Source organism: Colobus angolensis, unplaced genomic scaffold (genome assembly GCF_000951035.1).
Source record: "Colobus angolensis palliatus isolate OR3802 unplaced genomic scaffold, Cang.pa_1.0 Scaffold152, whole genome shotgun sequence".
Classification (NCBI taxonomy): domain Eukaryota; kingdom Metazoa; phylum Chordata; class Mammalia; order Primates; family Cercopithecidae; genus Colobus; species Colobus angolensis.
This window is the reverse complement of record NW_012114622.1, coordinates 6,351,825-6,376,337: the sequence shown is the minus strand read 5'-3', so window position 1 is coordinate 6,376,337 and position 24,513 is coordinate 6,351,825. Positions and strand designations below refer to the sequence as shown.

Genomic DNA, 24,513 nt, shown 5'->3' with positions numbered 1-24,513 from the left:
GACAGAGGAAGACTCCATCTCAAAAAAAAAAAAAAAAAAAAAGAAAGAAAAGAAAAAAAGGTTACATAGAGAAAGTAGTCAAGTTTTTTCTCAAGTCTAAGACTTCTAACTTTAAGTTCGATGATTTTTTTTTTTTTTAACCATACTCTGTAGGAAGAAATACTCTATAAACTCCAGAGAAGCAATTTGAGGATCAAAGGAAAAATAGAAGGGAAATTGCTTTGTTAGGTAAGGGGTTGTTTATATATACATATGTATACGTATATGTATATGCCATGGAGTTGGGGGAGTGAATGAAAGAGAGTAAAACAGTTCTTGCCTTTCAGAAACATCCCATTGGAGAGGCAGATTGAACATACAAAGAATTGGAGAATTCTTGTTAAACTATAGTGTTGAATTTAAGCACACAACATGAATTTAGAAAATGGAAGGGTTATTGTGGTTTAGAATGGCCAGGGAAGGGTTCCTGGAGAAAAGACACCTTGAAATGGGCATAAAATATGGATAGATAAGTGGAGTGAGTAAAAAATTATTCTAGATACAGAGGTGAAATGGATTAGTACATGGATTAGTACTAGATACATGGATTAGTAGGAGACAGTAAGGAAACTGTAATAGAGGAAGTCTTTTGGGGGCAGAAGATTAAAGTTGAAAAAGGGGATAAAACTAGAAAGTGAGGAACCCTGAAATATTAGGCACAGGAATTTGGGCTTGATTTGTATACAAAAAGAATTCTCTTGACTTTGGAAATTGATGAGATTTGGGTGATGTTTTGCAAAATAATTCTGGAGAAAATATGCACAATAGATTGAAGTGGGAGAGAAGATTAAATAAAGGGATAACAGGAAAAGGTGATTATAATTCATGTCTGAGGTAATGAGGATCTGACTAGATTGATAGCAGTAGGAGTAGTGATGCAGAATGAATCTAAGAGCAAATTAGAAGGAAGAACAAACAGGTCCGTTTAGAGATTAGATTTAGGGGATGAAGGAGAAAGTTAAAGTGACAGTGTGGTTGACAGAGAAAGTGAGCAAGAGGTGGAGAAGCAGAGAGAGAAAAAGAGAAAGATGTGAAAGATTTTGTGAATGTTCACTGGAGATTAAAATAGAATACATGATACAACTGACAACAATGAAATCAAAAAGATTTGTGAGAGAAGAAAAAGTACACATTTTGATTTGTTAAATTTGATGTGAAAAAATGCAAGTGATGAGTACTTTAGAAATTGCTGAAGATGAATTGGGAATCTGTCACATGGCAGTTGTGTGATAGAACTTTGGAGCTGGAAGTAAATTAAGAGATAAAATAAGAAAGGAGATACAAAAAGGTCAAAGCATGGGAAAACATAGCTACCTATTAACAGATTTGTTAATATTAAAGGATTCCCAATATGTTGCTCTTTGAATGAAGCAGAGGTCACTAACTAAATACCCTCAGGAACTAGGTGAGGTAGATTTATTTAATATTCAACTAATATTTATTTAATCTCATGTATTATGCTATATCTGGTCATGTCCTAGGTGCTGAAGACACTGCGTGGCCAAAGTAGAGGAGATTTTGACGTCACAAAACTAGTGTTTTAAAGGAGGAGGTATAATACATAAAATTAACACATAATCAACATAATTTAAGATAATTTAGGATAACGGTAAGTACTCTGGAGAAAATAAAACAGGATAGATAATATGCTAAAGAGTGATTAGGTGTGGTGCTTACTGAAGAAGTAACATTTGACCTGAGACTGCAGAAACATGAAGGAAATTCTGTGTAAAGATATGGATATAGAACATTCCAGACAGAAGGAACAGCAAGCCTGTAGGCCTTAAAGCTGGAATACATTTGATATGTTTTTGAACTGAAAGATTTATTCAGTGTCTATTGTGTTCCAAATATTTTGCTAGGCTCTGGGGGATACAACAGTGGCTAAAATGGCAACACTGGCTCCTAAAGCTGAGTGGCAAAGAAATCATCTATATTTGGTGCACCATCTGGTAGACAGTTCTATTGGTAAATTGATGTATTTAATGTAAATGATAAACTATATAAACATATAATTTTTAAAATGTTATTTTTTCCTCATATTTTTTGTCAGAGAATATTTAAGGCCTAGCTATATATCACTTTTTCCATAACACTCTCCTTAAAATCTTCCTGTGGACAGAATTAATTGCTTTGTCATTTGTATTTTTATAGGTACTTTGTACATGTTTCTGTTCTGGTGCTTATAACGCTGTTGGCTTCCATGTCTGTCTCTCCAACCAGATTGTGAACACTATCCTGAAAAACTTGCATTGTGCTGTACATATGCTAGGAAGCTAATCAATGTTTCTTTAATCAACTGCTCTATGAAATTATGAGAAATAATAAATAATTGTTTTACATAATTAAGTTGAGAATTATTTGTTATACAGTCATAGATTCAATGTTTTTAGTTTTACTTTTTTAAATTCTGCTGTCCACATTGTCTCTTTTCTCCAAGTTCCTTTTCTTGTATTTGCTTTTCATCTCTTTCATGGTTTTCTGAAATGCCATCATGTATTTTTTGAGGACCAATGTTGTTCAAGTTGTTCTATGCATGGTAGAGTTTATATAATTAAATAGGAGGAGAGTTTTGAAATCCTTTTTAGAACTTTAAAGATGATAGATTGACCACATCCATTTATTTTTCTCACGTTCATTAAAATGCATAAAAAGGGTTTTAACTCACAGGGACAAAAGAGAACAGACGATGATTTAACAGAATCTGTCAGAAAGCAAATAGAGGAGCATTGTGACTGACTTAAAGGTTCAGAAGTTTGCTTAGCACTTGGAAACAACAGGTACTTTGTGAGGCAGAAATAAGACTTGGGAATAAAAAAGGAAGACTTGCTGAAAATATATGTATAGAGTACTTGAATCTTTCCAGGTCTCCTTCTCTGCAGAAGATGAGAGTTTGTGTGCTGGAAAAATGGAACCATGGCAATTCTAGTTAGGAGTATACCAGATAAAGCAGATGACAGGGATGAAGCATGGGGCTGAAAATGAAAATTAAGTAAAAATCTACTCATTGAACTATGGAATCCTTACCTTCTACTATCATGCTTCTGTCAGAAGGCATACTGCCAGATAAAATTCCCTACCTTCTTCTCTTTAAACTTCAGGACAGGAAAATGGAGAGTTTTCTGGGGAAAATGAAACACCTGAGAGAAACTATGTCTACATATTGACATTACGGAGGTGAACCCCTAATGAAAAATGTGTTTTGTTACCTGATCACCTAGTAATGAAACCTGTCAATCAATAAGCCCTCCCTCAGTGCTTCTATTCACTTTTTTTTTTTTTTTTTGAGACAGGGTCTTGCTCTGTTACCCAGGCTGGAGGGCAGCAATGCGATCATAGCTCACTGTAACCTGGAGCTCCTGGGCTCAAGTGATTCTCCAACCTCAGCCTTCCAAGTAGCGGGAGATGTGTGCCACCATGCCTGACTTTGTGTGTGTGTGTGTGTGTGTGTGTGTGTGTGTGAGAGAGAGAGAGAGAGAGAGAGAGAGAGAGAGAGAGAAAATGGGGGTCTCACTGTATTTCCCAGGCTGGTCTTGAACTCCTGGATTCAAGTGATCCTCCTGCCTCAGGCTTCCAAAGTTCTGAGATTACAGGGGTGAGCCACCACTCCTGGTTCCATTCAATTTTTAATGTATCATTCCACTTTTTAAAAGTAGTTTTATTGAGATGTAGTTTCCATGCGATATGGTTGACTCATTCAAAGTGTGCAATTCAATAATTTTTATTATATTCACAGCTGTTTATCCATCACCACAATCAATTTGAGAACATTTTAACACCTCAAAAAGAAACCCCATACTCATTAGCAGTCATTCACTATTCCTCTGCAATCCCGCTTCAACCCTGCAACCTAAGCAAACACAGATCTACTTTATGTCTCTGTGGATTTGCTTATTCTGGACATTTCATATAAGTTGAATTATTAAATATGTGGCCTTTTGTGATTGACTTCTTTCATTTAATGTAACATTTTCAAGGTTCATCCATGTTGTTGCATGTATCATTACTTCATCCTTTCTTATTGTGGACTAACATTCTATTTTATAGATATGCTACATTTTATTTATCCATTCACCAGTTGATAGGCATTTGGGTTGTTTCCATTTTTTGGTTATTATGATTAATGCTGTTACGAATATTTATATGTAGTATTCTCTTGGGAATTGAAATGGAATTGCTGAGTCATATGGTAACTTTATGTTTAACCTTTTGAGGAACTACATAGGCTGTTTTCTGGTTGCACCATTTTATATTCCCACCAGCAGTTTATGAAGGTTCCAGTTTCTCACATCTTTGTCAACACTTGTTATTATTTATCTTTTTGATTGTAGTGTGTCATTCTATTTTCAAACTTCAATAGTTCAAATAATAGAATAACTAACACCTTTATAACCTTACCTAGATTTCACCAGTTACTAAAAATCTGCTACGTTTGTTTTATCTCTCTCTATACCTCTCTTTCCCGAATCTGTTGAAAGTTGTAAGCATCATGATACTTTGCTCTGAGATACTTGAAACTTGTATCTCCTTAAACAAGGACAAGTACATTCTGCTTTATAGCCATCTAAGAAATCTAGTATTGGCCGGGCGCGGTGGCTCAAGCCTGTAATCCCAGCACTTTGGGAGGCCGAGATGGGCGGATCACCAGGTCAGGAGATCGAGACCATCCTGGCTAACATGGTGAAACTCTGTCTCTACTAAAAAAAATACAAAAAACTAGCCGGGTGAGGTGGCGGGCGCCTGTAGTCCCAGCTACTTGGGAGGCTGAGGCAGGAGAATGGCGTAAACCTGGGAGGCGGAGCTTGCAGTGAGCTGAGATCCAGCCACTGCACTCCAGCCTGGGTGACAGAGCGAGACTCCGTCTCAAAAAAAAAAAAAAAAAAAAAAAAAAAAAAAAAGAAATCTAGTATTGATTTAGGAGTATTATCTCAATATACTATACTCAATATTCGAATTTCCTCATTTTTCCTCCAAATGCCCTCAATAGCTATTCGTTTTTTCAATCTGGGATCTAATTAAAGTTCCTACATTGCATTTGGTAGTCATGTCTCTTTGTTGTCCTTTAAACTAGAACAGTCCCCCTGCTTTTGTTTTTATGATATTGACTAATGCATTACTTATAAATATAAACAGACAGCTGAGGATCATCTGACATTTGAGAAAACCACAAAAGAAATGAAAACCAAATGGGAAAAAAGGAACTTGGAGAAAAGAGACAATGTAGAGAGCAGAATAAAAATATTAAACTAAAACTATTGAATCTGTGGCTACATAGCAAATTACCTCCAATTTAATGGTTTAAAATAACAGTGATTTATTATTTCTCCTAATTTTGTGAGTTTGTTAGTTTGTTTTTCTGCTGGTCTTGCCTAGGCTCTCTTGCAACTGCACCTGAGTTTGTAGATTGTTGTGGGGGTTAGCCCCAGCTGGGACATTTGGGATGGCTGGGCCTGCTGTCTCCATGTAGTCTTTGATTCTGAACTTCTCGTTCTTTGCATGACATGGCATGGCAGGTTCAGAGCAATATTTTCAAAGAGCAAGGACTTCAAGGCCTACTCACCAAAACAAATTGTAAGGCAATCCTAGTTTCAAGGGAGTGGAGACATAGATTTCATCTCTGGAACGGAGAAGTGACCCTATCACATTTCAAATGAGATGATGGGAGGAATTTGTCACCATTAAGCAATTTATCAGTTTACCTCTTTTACATTTCTCACACAAGCAAAACATGTTCACTTTCGTCCCAAGACTTCTAAAAATCTCAACCCCAAACAGTATTGGGCTCAAAGTCCTGCGTTACTTGATCTGCATTGGTTTGAATGTGGTTCATGCTCTTTGGCTGCAGCTTGTCAAGTATTATTCCTCTTGATCCAGAGATCTATGGACTAAAAAAGTATTTGCCTCTCACACATTCAATACACAGTGGTGAGACAGGGATATGATAACCACAGTAGATGCTTTCATTCAAAAAGGGGAGGAATAGTGGCATTTAGCAGTCACTAGTTGATAGCATTTCTGAAATGCAAGTGGGCACAATTTATCAGGGGCATGGGATATTTCTTTATTTCTTGATTAGATCTCCATTCCGCAACCGGGGAGTGGTCCCCTAGTACATTGTTTTCATCTTGGCCATACCTTTGAATTCTTGGCTTAGCTGCTTGAAAGGCCCTTCCTTTTCCATAAAACATGGCCTCTGTTTGCAAATGGGTGTTGTTTTAGTCTTGTTTTCTACCCATTGTTCTTTGGTGGTCCCACGGCCTCTTTTTAACCGTGTCAGTCCTTTTTAGTCCAAGCTGGCAGTGCTGCTGCCAGTACAATTTTTAAAAAACCGAAACCAAACAAACACAAAACTTTCTGGGGTTTCTATGAATCTTTTCTCCAAAGTCAATCTTTTTAGGACAGATTTCTCCTACCTTGGGCATGTCAGGATGCTCTAAGATAATGCCCTTGAGATCCTTGTGTAAGGCTGCCTTGAATTTTTCCATGGTCTTAAAATGTTCTTAACATTCTTACCTGTGTTTTGATATTTATTTGAGCTATTTCTTACTGTGAAAACTTTTGTTGATTGGATGTTAAACGACTTTATTTTCCAACCCAGCACATCTTGGGCCTTTTTGTGTAGTATATCCTCCAAAGTTGACTTATGAACCTGAACAATTTCTTTTTGACTTCATCTCTCTCCCCATACTTTCAATATTCAGCTAAAAAAAAGTCAGTTTACACTTCCAGTATTCTGCCTTAGTCAGGTCCACAATTTGACTAGGTACGTTTTCTCTCTTTCAAGTTACTGCAGACAATACTTTGTCCAGTTATTTCTGGACGTCTTTGCAGACTCCAGTAACAGTTTCTTTATCGCTTTTCCAGTTTCCATAAACAGTCTTTCTGCCACCCTGTTTGTGATTGTGGAATTTTTTTCATAGCATCCTGGTTTTGTTCTAGAAACACAAGAACCTCTCTTATCTGGTAATTATTTATATATTGTTACATATTGTTTAATGGGCACAAATTCTTCCCATTGTGTATCTACACCCCTTTACAATGTGACCTTGTTTCTTCCATCTAGAATTGGAATCAATTTCTTCACCCCTTTGAATCTAGGATAGCTTTATGAAATGCTTTAGTTAATAGAATGTGGCAGAATTGACACTGTATGAGCTCTACAGTGTAGGCTTCAAGGGGATTTGCAGTTTCTGCCTTTGAACTCTTAAAAATATCCCCCAGAGATCACCATGCTATGTAGAAGTCTGGGGTGAAAACCATGTAAAGAAAGACACCCATAAGTTCCAGCATTTCCAGGTGAATTCAGCCCTAACTAAGCAAATCTAACAACTGAATAAACTTGTATAAAACAGCCTACGTAAAATCAACAGACAAACAATCCAGCCAGTCCACAAAATGATGACAAATAATAAATTAGTGCTGTAAGCCATTAGGTTTTGGGTGGTTTGTTATACAGCAATAACTAATACAGAAATCAGCACTGGAAGTGAAAGGATACCATAATAAAAATCTAAAATATATGCCACTGGCTTTGGGACGTTACAAAGATTCTAGATATAAAATGTATTGCATAATAAAATAGTTACATATTGTAATGGTTGCTCAGCAATATGAAGGGACCACTTTAATTGGTGAGACCAAAATGACTTCTTGGAGGAAGAGATATTTTAGTGGATCCTTGAAGGATGGGTAAGATTTTGACAGATAAAAATGGGAGTTGGGATAAATATGGGAGAGAGCAATTGCTGGGTCTTAGGGATGTCTGGTGGATTGTTTAAATGGCCACAATTTCTCCCCTCTCTGTAGTAACACTCTTTGAAATGTTCATTTTGTGTCTTCCTACATCAAAAGATGGAGTGTATTTCTCCATCCCTTGAATCTTGGCTGGTTTTGTGATTTGCTTTGATGAATAGAATGTGACAGAAGCAGTGTTACTCCATATCTGAACCTGGGTCTCAGAAAGCCTTGAATGTTCTGCTCTTCCTCTTGGAACCCAGTCCAGCCACTATATAAATAAACCAAGACTACCTTACTATATGAGAGATATGTGGTCCAGTTGTTCTTGTACCACAGTGGACAGCGAATCCCTAGAAACAGACTCTTCAGACAGGCAGCTGATCACAGACTCATTAATAAACCCAGCAGAGAGCAGAGAAACCATCCAGCTGAGCCCAGCACAAATTAGCAATCTTCTGAATCCTGAGCTAAATAAAGCAAAAAATATTTAAATCATTGTTATTTTAAGTCATTATGTTTTGGGGAAGTTTGTTATACAGATAAAGGGTATATATCTTCAATGTAATACTACCAAACTGTTTTCCAAAGTGGTCTTACCTGTTTACATACTGATGGTATCTGGGAGTTCCTATTGCTTCATTTCTTTACTAATTCTTGGTAATGTCGGACTTTAAAATTTTTGGCTGATCTGGTATGTTGTGGAATCTTGGCATTTTAATTTGCATATCCTTGATTACTAATGAAGCTAGGTACCTTTTCCTGGGTGTATTGGCCATTTGGATATCCTCTTTTATGAAGTACCTGTTCAGACATCTTGCAGATGTCTCTATTTGTTTGTCTTTGTCTTTTTTCTTTCTTTCTTTTATTTTTTTAAGAAGGGGTCTCACACTGTCACCTATGGTGGAGTGCAGTGGCACGATCAAGGCTCACTGCAGCCTCAAACTCCTGGGCTCAAATGACCCTTCCACCTCAGCCTCCCCAGTAGCTGGGACTACCAGGGTGCACCACCACACCTGGCTAAGTGTATTCTTCTAGAATAAATTTTCATTTGCATCTGCAAAGTTCTTATGGGCATTATCAATCTGGAAGCATTTTAAATTATATTAATAGATTGAGGTTTCTTTCACCATCCTATGAAGCAGCTTTTATTTAAAAATTAATATGAAATTAAACTGTTTACAACTTTCTGGGATAAGACATTTTTCCTCTTCTCTTTCTTTGTCTCTCCCTCCCTTTTCTTTTCCTTTATACTTTATTTGCTTGGCACCAAGGCACCTCTCCTGTAGAAGGTGGGTTACTTTCGGTTCAGCCTTACCTGAGAGTTTAACTCTTTTGAATTCTGCTTAATGTAGTGAGTCTCTTATTAGACTTTGGTAAGCCCTAAATTTGAATTCTATACATTTTAAATCAGACTTCATAAAAGCTATAGTTTAATTTTGCCTCATTTGTCAAATCCCCACAGGGTAAAGATAGCTGTTAGTGCTTGGTCTACTTTTTGGTTCTTGGTCTCTTTTAGAATTTAGAATTTGGTTCCATAATTTTTTATTATCTTTTCAGTCTTTGATGCTTTTGAGAAGATTTTAAAATGTTTTATTTAGAATTTTTAGTTGTTTTTAGTAGGAGGATTGGTCCAAATAACATACCTCATCATTTTCAGGAATGAAAATTTTCCTTTTAGAAAGTTTGTTTCAAGCACATGCACTGCTGTTAATTTTATGTATCAACTTGGCTAGGCCATAGTACCCAGATGCTGGGCCAAATACCAGTCTAGATAATGTTGTGAAGGTATTTTATGGCTGTGATTAACATTTAAATCAGCAGACTTTGAATAAAGCAAATTACTCTCCATAATGTGGGTGGGCCTCATCCAATCAGTTGAAGGCCAAAAGAGAAAAAGATTAGGGTTGTCCAAGGAAGTGGGAATTCTGCTTCCAGACTGCTTTTGAACTTGAGCTACAACATCAGCTCTTTCCTGAGTAACCTGCTGGTTGACCCTAAAGATTTCAGAGTTGGCAGTCCCCACAATTGTGTAAGCCAGTTCCCTAAAATGTCTCTCTCTCTCTCTCTGCTTGTGTGTGTGTGTAGGTCTGTGTCTATATATATGTGCATATGAGTCTTTCACATATATATATACACCCCCCCACATAGATATACACACATACCTATCCTATTCTGTTTCTCTGGAGAATGCTTGTTAGTATAATACTTGTCAGAATGGCTAAAATAAAAAAAATAGTGATAACACCAAATGCTGGCAGAAATTTGAAGAAACTGGATTACTTGCACATTGCCAGTGGGAATGGAAAATGGTACAGCCACTCTGGAAAATAATGTGGCAGTTTCCTTTACAACTAAAAATGTACTGAATATTCACTCAACCCAACAGTTTTACTCTTGGGCATTTATCTCTAAGAAATGAAAAATCATGGTCACAGAGAAATGTGTACATAAATGTTTATAGCACCTTTATTCATAATAGTCACAAACTGGAAACTACTAAAATGTTATTCCGTGGGTGAGTAGTTAAGTAAATAATACATCCATAGCACAAAATACTACTAAACAATAAAAAGGAATGAGTTATTGATACATGTAACAATTTGGATGAACTTAAAAAAAAAGCCATAGGTTACATGATGTGTGATTCCATTTATGAGCACTCTTGAAATAGCAAAATTACGGAGATAGATAACAGATTAGTATTTTCTCGGAGTTAAGGATGGGGGAAGAGAGTGGGTATGACAACAAAGAAGCTGCTTGAAGAAGCTTGTATTGATGCTAGAGTTCTGTATCTTAAATTGAGGTCATAGTTATATGAAGCTATAAATATGATAAACTTGCCAAAAGCATATATACACACAGACACATGCACACAAATAAGTACATGTATAACTGGTAAAGTGCTAATAAGCTCCATGGATTGTACCAAAGTTAGATGCATATTTTTAATACTGTACTCTTGTTATACAAGATGTTAACATTTGCGGGGGTTATTAAGTGAATGGTGTATAGCACTTCACTGTACATTCTTTTGCAACTACCTGTGAATTGATAATTGTTTCATATTGAAAAGTTGAAAAGTTTCTTGCAGCCTGACTCATACATTTTCTGGGTTGAGAAAGGTATTTAACTATCTTGGTTTTTAATAAAAGGCAATTTTTCCAGCCTTCATCTTCCAACTATGTTGAGTTTGAAGATTTCATATTACTATTCACATCATCTTCACAAGGAAGCTTTATGTCAAGGCAAAGTTTAGGAAGCAGAATGTGTATCCCAGCTTTGGCATGAAGCAACTTGCCTGCAACGTCACGAACCCAGCCTTTAGAAGACTGGTGAGGAAAATATGGCCTTTGAGGGTACTCAGCTGCCAGAAAAGGCTTCAACCATAGAGAAACAGAATAATACCATTGTTGCTAAGTGTTTTTTTGGTCAACATTAGAGTGGAGTGATGACACAACTGTTAATCAGTGCTGAAATTGGCAGATTATGGGATGCAGGTTGTCATATTTTTATGGTAACTTGCTTTTACTTGAAAAACCTAGATAAATTATTTTTTTCAGTTAAGACCTTTTTACATTACAGGAAATAAATATTAATATGGAAAACAACTTCAATACTGAGTCATCATCTACCTTTACTCTTCAAAGTTCTTCAGAGACATTGTTTTCTATTCAGCTATTAGATTTCAAAACAAGTTTACTGGAAGCATTAGAAGAATTGCGTATGAGAAGGGTAAGCTCCTTTTTAAAATGCTTTTGTTAAATAGGAAAACTTGATTTTGTTTAGTTTATTGTTTTTTAAAGAATAAAAAAGACATAAAAATCCCTCTTGTTTAGAAATAAAATATATAGTCCAATTAATGAAGTAAAAGAAAATAGGACAGATTAAGTCAATGATCAAGGAATGCGAAATAAGAATTTGGAAACTAAAGCACAAAATAAAAGAGGGGTTTTCAGATTAAGTACCTGATAAGTCAACTAGTATTTATTGAATCCCCGGGAGTGCACAGATAGCACCCTCTTTAGACACATGGCTGATGAAAAAGAATCGCTCTTGGGGAGATTACATTTTTGTTAAGGTTATTATACAGATGCCTATGAAATGATTAAATAATGAAACAAGGCAGTATATGATTAAGTGACAAAATAAATGTATGTAGTAAATATTCTGGGTTGAAAGAATCAAATATCTTTATTTTAAAAAGTGGCAACTGGGATTTTTTCTTAAAGCATATGTCTAGTATAAAATTGTAAAAGACAAAGCAGGTGGATCACTTGAGGCCAGGAGTTCGCAGACCAGCCTGGCCAACATGGTGAAATGCTGTCTCTATTAAAAATACAAAAAATTGGCTGGATTTGGTGGCACATGCTTGTAGTCCCAGTTGCTGAGTCCCAAGTATTGCTTGAACCTGGGAGGTGGAGGTTGCAATGAGCCAAGATCACGCCACTGCACTCCAGCCTGGGTGATGAAACAAGACTCTGTCTCAAAAAAAAAAAAAAAAGTAAAAAATATTGGTTTCAGCAGGATATCTATATTGTGCAAATCCCCTTAAAAAGCATTTTATTTCTGAGACTTGTATGGGTCTAAATTTTAACTCTATATAGGATAGACTGCAACTTGGAAGATTCTGGAGCGAAAAAAAACCATAAAACTATTGCAATAATGATATAGAAATGAGTTCACTAGGATGTATATATGACCATGAAGATAGAACAGAAGAGGCAGAGAGAAGAATCAATATAATTTACTGACTTTCTGAAAATAAGCTATAAATTAGAGAAAAAGAGCTGAAACAACATTTTTATTATATAATAATATGAATATTGTTCTAGGATTTAAAAATATTGAAATTTATTGTTACAATAAGAAAATTTAAATACCACAGTGTTCATCCTATTTAAAGTTACTTATTAGTGTAATAAAAGCCTGTTTTAAGATGAAATTCTGCTAAAAATGGTATTTTGGATAAGTATTATAAAGAACTGTTTTTTAAAATTAGCTTAAAATGTTCTTTCCTAAGTGAAACAACTTCTGGTCATCATTTAAAACAATATTCTGTTTTATTGTGTTTTAAATTTTATACTTTGGTCTGTTTATATTTCCAACTTAAAAAATATGCTTCTTTTAAAAAGCTTCTGAAAAATTTCAGATTAGAAAAGGAATAGTGTTTTTTTTTCTTCTTTTTCTTTTATTACCCAAGAAAGCTTTATTTTAAAATTTAGCTTTCAAACTCTGTGCTTGTGCCTTCAACACTTTCACAAGGATTTTCTGCTCCTTGATGAAGAAAGCATGTTTGAGCCTGTCATGGACACAATTAGCACACATGGAACCACCATAGGCTCTGCTGACACGTTTTTTCAAGACAACCTCATAAGAACTTTAGGTCTCACATCACAAACTCCTTGAAGTCTACTTGGAGGCATGCCACATGGAGATTTTGGTGCTTTCCCAACCTTCTTGGTGTAAAGGTAAACAATTCTATCACCACGGGTTTGGGACAACCTTGTTTTGTTAGAGGCTCTATTGTAGGAAAGCCCATGATGATGCGTCAAATGCTGGACCATTTTGAGTGCCTCTAGATGCCATCCCTGAATGAAGAGGAACAATGTTTTTAATAATCAAATGTAAAAGTACATAATACTAACAATGAAATTCCTCATTGAAAAGAGAGCTTTCTTCTTAAAAAGGGGAAAAATATCCCTTACTTTCATTAGAAAAAGACAGTTACTGGTTTTCATATTTACCCTGATGGCAGTACTTTTCCTGCATTCGTAGATTTTCCCCCTAACATTTTAGGAAAATTTCAAACATACGTAATAGTTGAAAGAACTTCACAGTGAACACCCATCCACCCATTGTGGTAGACAGAATATGGCACCCAAGCATGTTCATGTCCTAATTTCAAGAACCTGTGAATATGTTACCTTATATGGCAAAAGGAATTTTGTAGGTGTGATTAAACTAAGCATTTTGAGATGGAGGGATTATGCTTGATTATTCGAGTGGGTCCAGAGTACTCATAAGCATTCTTATAAGAGGGAGACAGGGGAATCAGAGTCCAAGAAAGAGATGTGATAGTGGAAGTAGAGGTTATAGTCAAAGAGAAAGAGATTGGAAGATGTTATGCTGCTAGCTTTGAAGATGGAGGAAATTGCTATGAGCCAAGGAACATATGTAAGTGGAAGCTGGAAGAGGCAAGGAAATGGATTCTCCCCCAGAGACTATAGAAGGTATGCAGCCCTGCAGATACCTTGGACTTCTGACCTCCAGAACTGCAACAGAATAAATTTGAGTTGTTTTAAGTCACTAAGTTTGTTGTTATTTGTTACAGTAGTAATAGGAACCTAATATACCTACTACCCAGATTCTATACTTGATTTCATAGTATATCTGTCTGTCTAGTCTTATTTTTGGGATTCATTTCCAAATAAGTTGGAAATTATATGCTTCAGTATGTATATTATTAACTAGATTTTAATATTTGTTTATTTTTTCTTTCAATATGAAATTTATGTAGAATAAAATTCTTCACCCCTTTTCATCCAGAGGCAGCCCCTGTTCTAATTTTTTTTCACTATAGATTAGTATATCTCTGGTCTAGATTTTCATATAAGGGGAATCATTCAGTATATATTATTTTGTGTAGGGTTTGTTTTTACTCAGTGTAGTATTTTTGAGATTTATTCTTGTCGTGTGTGTTTGTAGTCAGTTTGTTTTTATCATTGAGTAGTATCTATAATGTAAATGTACCAAGGTTTGTTGTTTTCATTAACATAGTTATGGATACCTAAGTGGCTTCCAGTTGTTGGTTTTTATGAAAACAGTTGCTATTCATATTGCTGTGCATATTCTTGTACCAGACATTTTGCAGGCATGTGTGACAAGTAAGCAAGAACAGATCTTATTCAGGAACTACTTATGAGATACTGATTTTGTCTCATGTCCTCCCAAATCTTTACTGCAAATTTTTAATACTTCTCCTTGGTAGTTTCTGAAGAGATCTTTTTATTTAGCATTTAAAACAGAGTGCAAAATGATTAAGATACAATTAAAAATGAATAATTACATTTAGTTTTTAAAGATAAAAAAGTAGAATTAAAACACTGATCCACAGTTACCGTTAAGCCTGGATGGGACTGATTCTTAGGTCCTTGTATCATTCAGAAGATATAAAGATACTAACCAACTACAGATGTTCTTCAGTTAAGTAGGAATATTAAAATATTAAGGGTAATTGCTAAATAAATAGAAATAGGCTTTATATCTTCCCAAATGGTAGAGAGAAAATATACAATTGTAATAAATTATCTTGGACTTGATGTTGTAAATAACTTTTAAAAGGATATATATTTTGAGATGGAATCTTGCTCTGTCACCCAGACTGGAATGCAGTGGCATGATCTCAGCTCACTGCAACCTCCGCCTCTCGGGTTCAAGCGATTCTCCTGTCTTAGCCTCCTGAGCAGCTGGGATTACAGGCATGCATCACCACACCCAACCAATTTTTGTATTTTTAGTAGAGACAGGGTTTCACCATGTTGGCCAGACTGGTCTCGATCTCCTGACCTTGTGATCCACCCACCTCAGCCTCCCAAAGTGCTGGGATTACACGGGCGAGCCACCTTGCCTGGCCTCTAAAAGGATAATTTAAGGTCTTAATTATTTTCCTAAGTTTTTATCCAGATAAAAAATGTTGAAGCCGGCCGAGCACGGTGGCTCACATGTATAATCCCAGCACTTTGGGAGGCTGAGATGGGTGGATCACTCGAGGCCAGGAGTTCAAGTCCAGCCTGACCAACATCACGTCTCTACTAAAAATATAGAAATTAGCTGGGCGGGGTGACGGGTGCCTGTAATCCCAGCTACGTGGGAGGTTGAGGCAGGAGAATCGCTTAAATCTGGGAGGCAGAGGTTGCAGTGAGCCAAGATCACGCTACTATACTCCAGCCTGGGTGACAGAGTGAGATTCTGTCTCAAAAAAAAAAGAAAAAAAAAGTTGAAGCCATCTTCTGTGTACTCTGGAAACTGGTTCAGCTAATTCACATTCCTCTAATTCAATGCTAAAAAGTCTGTTAATGGTAAACTCTTTTTAGACTTTCCTTTTTCCAGAAAATGTCTTTATTTTGCCATGAAATTGTAGATTACATTTGTGTTCTGTCAGTATTTTAAAGAGATTTTATTGAGTTCTTTTGCTGCTATTTAGAAATTTTCCTCTGTAGGTAATTCATCATTTCTATTCGCTCTTAAGATCTGTTTGTCATTGATGATCTTTATTTTTAATGTGTCTAGGTGTGGATTTATCTGTATTTTTAGAGACTCATTTTGATACCTGAATGTTACAAAAAACTTCAGCTGTGATTTTTTTTTTTTTAGTATTGCCCCTTATTTTCTCTATTATCTTTTTTTCTTGAAACCCCAATAGACAGCATATTGGCCCATGTCATCTTATCCTTTTTGACTCTTAACTCTCTTATATTTCTTCCTATTTGCCTCTCTGTACTGAGTTCTGTGTAATTCATTGTGTTGTTTTCTAATTATCTCTTCAGATGTTTTTACCTGCTATCTAACCTTCCTTAGAGTTTTTAATTTCAATGATAACCTTTTTCATTTCTAGAGTTTCCTTCAAAGGATCCCCAAATTTAATACGTGCTAATCAAAACCTAATGCAGTGTTTTTTAGAGCTTGGTAGGATGATTCTAAAGTTATATATGTAAGAAAAATACATGAGGATAGCTAATAACATTTTCAAAAGAGAAGAATGAAGTGCTACTTGCTCTATCAGATATTAAACCATGTTCAAATGCTGTAATAATTTAAAATGTGACATAGTTGCAGGAATAAATAAATCATTAAAAAGATAAGTCAATTCATTGGGTGAAAAGAACAATAGTAAGTGGTATTTGGAGCATTCTTACATACCTTATACACAAAAATAAAACCCAGGGCTGGGTCTGGTGTCTCATACCTGTAATCCTTTGGTAGGCTGAGGTGGGAGGATCACTTGAAGCCAGGAGTTTGAAAACAACCTGGGCAACATGGTGTGACCCCATCTCAACAAAAAACTTAAGAAATTTTAGTTGGGACCCGGGCGTGGTGGCTCACACCTGCAATCCTAACACTTTGGGAGGCCGAGGTGGGCGGATCACTTGAGGTCAGGAGTTTGAGACCAGCCTGGCCAACATGGTGAAACCCCATCTCTGCTAAAAATACAAAAAATTAGCTGGGCATGGTGGTGGGTGCTTGTAATCCCAGTTACTCAGGAGGATGAGGCAGGAAAATCACTTGAACCCAGGAAGCGGAGGTTGCAGTGAGCCAAGATCACATCACTGCACTCCAGCCTGTGCTACAGAGTGAGACTCCATCTCAAAATTTTAGCTGGGTGTGGTGGTGCATGCCTGTATTCCCAGCTACTTGGGAGGCTGAGGTAGGAGGATCACTTGGGCCCACAAGATCAAGGCTGCAGTGAGCTGTGTTTGTGTCACTGCGCTGCAGCCTGGGTGACACAGCAAAAGCTTGTCTCAAGAAAAAAAAAAAAAAAGAAAACTAAAACTCAATGCAAAGAAGAAAACCATACAAATACTAGAAAACATAAGAAACAATTTTTATATTCTTGGGAATAGAGATTATCCTTCATAAAGGAAAAGATGGCTGGATATGATGGCTAGTTTCTTAGCTTTTACAGGGCAATAGCCATCATAAAGTTTAAAAAAAGTGACTGGCCAGGCACAGTGGCTCATACCTGTGTTATTCCAGTGCTTTGGGAGGCTGAGTGGGAGAATCAATCACTTGAGGCCAGGAGTTCGAGACCAGCCTGGGCAACATAATGAGACCGTTTCTCTACAAGAAACATTTTTAATTAGTTGGACATGATGGCATGTGTTCATAGTCCTAGCTACTTGGGCAGGAGGCAGAGGCAGGAGGATCACTTAATCCCAGGAGTTCAGGGTTACAGTGAGCTGTGATTGTACCACTGCAGTCCAGCATGGGTGACAAGCAAGACTTAGTCTCTTAAAAAACAAAGTGATGGAGAGAAAATATTTGCAACATGCAAAATAATAAAAAAATCAATATCTTATTTACAAAATATTCCAAATCAAAACAACCCAACAGAAAAATGAACAGAATGAAGAAATACAAGTAATCATAAAATGTACAAAAGTATGCTTAACTTTACTACTAATAAAATAAATGCAGATTAAAACAAAAATGAGATAATCAGTTTTTGATTCCCAGATTGGAAAAATACTAAAAAGATTGATAATTTCCAGCAGTGGCTGGAGTTTTCAGGAATGAGTACTACTGTATTTTTTCCTTTTTGATGTAAATTAATATAGATAATGGATAGAAATTCAGTTTTATCTGTTTAAATTGGAATTTAAAATTTCATGTTCATTAAGTCTGAGCAGTTTATATTTTTATCTAGGATAATTTTTTGTGTGAGCTTACTTGGGCAAATATTTTGCTACAGTGATATTTACTATATTGTTGTAATGGGAAAAGTTATAAGCAGTCTAAATATCTGTGAACAGCCAGTAAATAAATGATGCTGTTATATTTGTGGCTCCCAATGAACCATACTTTGTGTCCTTAAGTAGATCACTCCCGCATTAACTTAGCCCTGGTCATGTGACTTTCTTGGCCAACGAAACATTAGCAATCATGTTACTAAGCAGAGGCTTGATAAGTACTCGCACACTGGGGCTTTTTCTCTTAGAACACATCCTCTTGGAAGCCAGAGCTATGTCATAAAATTCAAAATAGATTATTTAATGATCAGAAGCTACATGGGGAAAGACACTGGAGTGTAAGCAGAAGTCACTGTCATCCCAGCCCTAGCCAAGCTACCATATAAATGCTTCTGCAAGAATGTGAAACAGAACTGTCTTGCTAAGCCCGATCATTGTACAGAATTGTGAGACCTAATAAAATATTGTTTTAAATTACTAAGTTTTGAGGGTGGGGGCAAGATGGCCAAATAGAAGATTCTACCAATGTCCTCCCTGCAGGAACACCAAATTTGACAACTATCTACACAAAAAAGCACCTTCATGAGGACCAAAAATTAAGTGACTGGTCATAGTACTTGGTTTTAGCTTCATATTGCTGAAAGAGGTACTGAAGAGAGTAGGAAAGACAGTCTTGAATCTCCAACTTCACCTCTCCCCGAGCTCCTGCAGTGGCCACATGATGTGGAGAAAATCTGTGCAGTTAAAGGAAAGTGCAGGAATTGTGGGAACTCAGTGCTCCCAACACCAGGCAGAACTCAGCCAGTGCCCATGGAGAGTGCATTCAGACCAGCCCTCGCTAGAGGCGAATCGCCCATCCCAGTGGTTTGAACTTGAGTTTCAGCAAGCCTTGCTGCTGGGGGAGTTCCAAATAATGCCAATCTAGGCTACAAGGACTATACTTCCTAGGCAAGTACTAGTGTTGTACTGGTCTCTGAGCCAGTGGACTTGGACTGGTCTCGGAGCCAGTGGAGAGGGCATGCGACCCAATGACACACCAGTCGGGGTGGGAAAGGGAGTGCTTACACCACCCCTCCCTCAACCCCAGGCAGTGCAGGGTACAGCTCCCAAAGAGACTCCTTCCTGCTTGAAGAGAGAAGAGGGAAGAGGTAAGAGGATTTTATTTTGCAACTTGGATACCAGCTAAGCCACAGTAGGATAGGGCACTGGGCAGAATCATTAGGCTCCCATTCCAGGCCCTAACTCCCAGACAACATTTCTAGACACACCCTGAATTAGACAGGAAACCTGCTGCCTTGAAGGGAAGGATTCAGTTCTGGCAGGATTCACTACCTGCTGACTTAAGAGCCCTTGGGCACTGAATAATCAGTAGCAATAACCAAGTAGTACATGCTATGGGCCTTGAGTTAGATTCAGACATGCGGGCTTCAGGTGTGACCCAGCATATTCACAGCTGTGGTGGCTATGAGGAGAGACCCTTCCACTTGAGAAAAGGAGGGGGAAGAATAAAGGGAACTTTGTCTTGCAGCTTAGGTACCAGCTTGGCCACAGTGGGGAAGAGCACCAAGTGGGCTCTAGGGGTTCCCGATTCCAGGCTTTGGCTCATGGACAGCATCTCTGGACCTACCCTGGGACAGAGGGGAGCCCACTATCCTGAAGGGTGAGTCCTGGCCTGGACTTGGGCCTTAAGTGAACATCAGTGGTACCCTGTCAATACTCCCCATTGGCTGTGGTGGTGGTGACCATGGGGAAAGATTCCTCTGCCTTGGGAAAGGTGAGGGAAGAGTGAGAAGAATCTTGTCTTGTGGTTTTGGTGCCAGCTTAGCCACAGTGGAATAGAGCACCACGTGGATTCCTTAGGTTTCTGACTTGGCCCTGGCTCCTGGATGGCATGAACCTGCCTAGAGCTCAGGGACACTCACTTCCCTGAAAAGAAGGATACAAGACTGGCTGGTTTTGCCACGTGGTGATTGTAGATCCCTAGGGCCTTGAGTGCACACTGGTGGTAGTTAGATAGTGGCTATAGCAGGCCTTGGGTAAGACCCAGTGCTGTACTGGGTTCAGGTCTGACCCAGTGCAGTCCCAGTGGTGGAGGTTACAGGGGTGCTTGTGTCACCTGTCCCCCACCTCCAGGAAGCTCAGCACAGAGAGATAATCCATTTATTTGGTAGAAATTAAGAGTAGAGGCCATGAGCGGTGGCTCGCACCTGTAATCCCAACACTTTGGGAGGCCGAGGTGGGTACATCATGAGGTCAGGAGTTCGAGACCAGCCTGGCCAACGTAGTGAAACCCCGTCTCTACTAAAAATACAAAAAAAATTAGCCAGGGGTGGTGGTGGGTGCTTGTAATCCCAGCTACTCGGGAGGCTGAGGCAGGAGAATGGCTTGAACCCGGAGGTGGAGGTTGCAGTGAGCCAAAATTGTGCCATTGCACTCCAGTCTGGGTGACAGAGCGAGACTCCATTTAAAAAAAAAAAAAAAGTAAGAGGAGAGAATGAGTCCCTGCTTGGTAATTCAGATAATTCTTCTGGATCTTATCCAAGACCACCAAGGCAATACTTCTATGAGTCTGCAAGAACTTCATCGTTACTGGGCTTGTGGTGCCCCCTAGTGCAAATACAGTTGCAGTGACAAAAAACTTCGATCACAACACTCAAGTCCCTTCAAATATCTGGAAACCCTTCCCAAGGATAGGTCCACACAAGGTCAGACTGTGAAGACTGCAAAAAATACCAAACTCTTCAATGCCCAGACACTGACGAACACTCACAAGTATCAAGACCATCCAGAAAAACATACCTCACCAAACAAACTAATAAGGCACCAGGGACCAGTCCCGGAGAAATAGAGACATATGAACTTTCAGAGAAGTCAAAATAGCTGTTTTGAGGAAGCTTAAAGAAATTCAGGATAACACAGAGAAGGAATTTAAAATTCTGTCAAATAGATTTAATAAAGAGATAGAAATAATTTAAAAAGAGTGAAGCAGAAATTCTGGAATTGAAAAATGCAATTAACATACTGAAGAATGCATCGGAGTCTTATAATAGCAGAATTGATCGAGCAGAAGAAAGAATTAATGAGCTTGAAGACAGGCTGTTTGAAAATATACAGTCAAAGGAGACAAAAGAAAAAAGAAAGCCTCAAAATCTACCTACAAAATCGTAAAAATAGCCTCAAAAGGGCAAATCTAAGCATTTTTGGCTTTAAAGAGGAGGTAGAGAAAGAGATGAGTGGAAAGTTTATTCAATGGGATAATAACGGAGAACTTCCCAAATCTATAGAAAAATATCAATATTCAAGTACAAGAAGGTTCTAGAAAACCAAGCAGATGTAACCCAAAGAAGACTACCTTGAGGCATTTAATAATAATATTCCCAAAGGTCAAGGATAAAGAAAGGATCCTAAAAGCATCAAGATAAAAGAAACAAATAACATACAATGGAGCTCCAATACATCTGGCAGCAGACTTTTCAGTGGAAGCTTTACAGGCCAGGACATATTTACAGTGCTGAAGGAAAAAATCTTTTACCCTAGAATAGTATATGCAGTGAAAATACCCTTCAGACATGAAGGAGAAATAAAGACTTACCCAGATAAACAAAAGCTGAGGGATTTCATTAACACCAGACCTCTCCTACAAGAAATGCTAAAGAGAGGTCTACAATCTGAAAGAAAAGGATGTTAATCAGCGATAAGAAATCATCTGAAGGTACAAAACTCACTGGTAATAGTAGGTACACAGAAAAACACAGAATATTATAACACTGTAAGTGTGATATGTAAAATACTCATAAGTAGAAAAATGAAAAGATGAACCAATCAAAAATAACAACTACAGCTTTTCAAGACATAGACGGTATAATAAGATATGAATGGAAACAACAAAAATGTAAAAAGTGAGGAGACAAAGTTAAATTACTGAGTTTTTATAAGTTTTCTTTTTGCTTGTTTGGTAATTAGCTTGTTTATGCAATCAGTGCTAATTTGTTATTTTAAAACAATGGGTTAAAGATAGGATTTGCAAGCCTAATGGTAACCTCAAATCGAAAACTGTACAAGAGATGCACAAAAATAAAAAGCAAGAAATTAAAAAATACCGCTAGAGAAAATCACCTTCACTGAAAGACAGACAGGAAGGAAGAAAACAGGAAAAGCACAAAACAACCAGAAAAAAAATAACAAAATGACAAGAGATAGTCCTCACTTATCAATAATAACATTGAATATAAATGGATTAAATTCTCCAATAAGAACATATAGAGTGGGTCGCTTCCAAGATGGTTGAATAGGAACAACTCCGGTCTACAGCTCCCAGCGAGACTGATGCAGAAGACAGGTGATTTCTGCATTTCCAACTGAGGTACCTGGTTTATCTCATTGGGACTGGTTGGACAGTAGGTGCAGCCCACAGAGGGTGAGCCGAAGCGGGGCAGGGTGTCGCCTCACCCGGGAAGTGCAAGGGGTCAGGGGATTTCCCTTTCCTAGCCAAGGGAAGCCGTGATTGCCTGTACCTGGAGGAGCAGTACACTCCTGTGCAAATACTGCACTTTTCCTATGGCCTTCGCATCTGGCTGACCAGGAGATTCCCTCCCGTGCCTGTCTTGGCAGGTCCCATGCCCATGGAGCCTTTCTTGCTGCTAGCGCAGCAGTCTGAGATCAACCTGGGATGCTGAAATTTGACAGGGGGAGGGGCATCTGCCATTGCTGAGGCTTGAGTAGGCGGTTCTGTACTCACAGTGTAAACAAAGCAGCAGGGAAGCTTGAACTGGGCAGAGCCCACTGCAGCTCAGCAAGGCCTACTGCCTCTAGATTCCACCTCTGGGGGCAGGGCATATCTGAACAAAAGGCAGCAGACAGCTTCTCCAGACTTAAACGTCCCTGCCTGACAGCTCTGAAAAGAACAGTGGTTCTCCTAGCACAGCGTTTGAACTCCAATAACAGACAGATTGCCTCCTCAAATGGGTCCCTGACCCCCTTTAGCCTGATTGGGAGATACCTCCCAGTAGGGGCCAACAGACACCCCATATAGGTGGGTGCCCCTCTGGGATGAAGCTTCCAGAGGAAGGATCAGGGAGCACTATTTGCTATTCTGCAGCCTCCACTGGTGATACCCAGGCAAACAGGGTCTGGAGTGGACTCCAGCAAACTCCAACAGACCTGCAGCTAAGGGGCCGGTCTGTTAGAAGGAAAACTAACAAACAGAAAGGAATAGCATCAACATCAACAAAAAGGACATCCACACCAAAACCACATCCATAGGTCACCAACATCAAAGACCAAAGGTAGATAAAACTACAAAGATGGGGAGAAACCAGAGCAGAAAGGCTGAAAATTCCAAAAACCAGAATGCCTCCTCTTCCAAAGGAACACCACACCTCACCAACAAGAGAACAAAACTGGACAGAGAATGAATTTGACGAGTTGATAGAAGTAGGCTTCAGAAAGCCAGTAATAACAAACTTCTCCAAGCTAAAGGAGCATGTTCTGATGCATTACAAAGAAGCTAAAAACCTTGAAAAAAGGTTAGACAAATGGCTTACCAGAATAATCAGTGTAGAGAAGAGCTTAAATGACCTGATGGAGCTGAAAATCACAGTATGAGAACTTCATGAAGCATACACAAGCTTGAGTAGCTGATTTGATCAAATGGAAGAAAGGGTACCAGTGATTGAAAATCAAATTAATGAAATAAAGTGAGAAGACAAGATTAGAAGAAAAAGAATGAAACAAAATGAACAAAGCCTCCAAGAAATATGGGCCTATGTGAAAATACCAAATCTATGCTTGATTGGTGTACCTGAAAGTGACAGGGAGAATGGAACCGAGTTAGAAAACACTCTTCAGGATATTATCCAGGAGAACTTCCCCAATCTAGTAAGGCAGGCCAACATTCAAATTCAGGAAATACAGAGAACACCACAAGGATACTCCTTGAGAAGAGCAACCCCAAGACACATAACTGTCAGATTCACCACGGTTGAAATGAAGGAAAAAAATGTTAAGGGCAGCCAGAGAAAAAGGTTGGGTTACCCACAAAAGGAAACCCATCAGACTAACAGCAGATCTCTTGGCAGAAACCCTACAAGCCAGAAGAGAGTGGGGGCCAGTATTCAACATTCTTAAAGAAAATAATTTTCAACCCAGAATTTCATATCCAGCCAAACTAAGCTTCGTAAGTGAAGGAGAAATCCTTTATAGACAAGGAAATGCTGAGAGATTTTGTCACCTCCAGGCCTGCATTACAAGAGCTCCTGAAGGAAGCACTAAA

General features: G+C 38.1%; 1 protein-coding gene across 1 annotated transcript in view; it reads left to right on the top strand.

The window, feature by feature from the left end:
• CCDC73 (coiled-coil domain containing 73) overlaps window positions 1-24,513 on the top strand; it is a 191,840-nt gene that overhangs the window by 21,976 nt on the left and 145,351 nt on the right. The window contains exon 2 of the mRNA XM_011936357.1: window positions 11,359-11,508. Coding sequence (XP_011791747.1) covers window positions 11,374-11,508 — 135 coding nt within the window. The 5' untranslated portion in view covers window positions 11,359-11,373. The remainder of the gene's footprint in view (window positions 1-11,358; window positions 11,509-24,513) is intronic.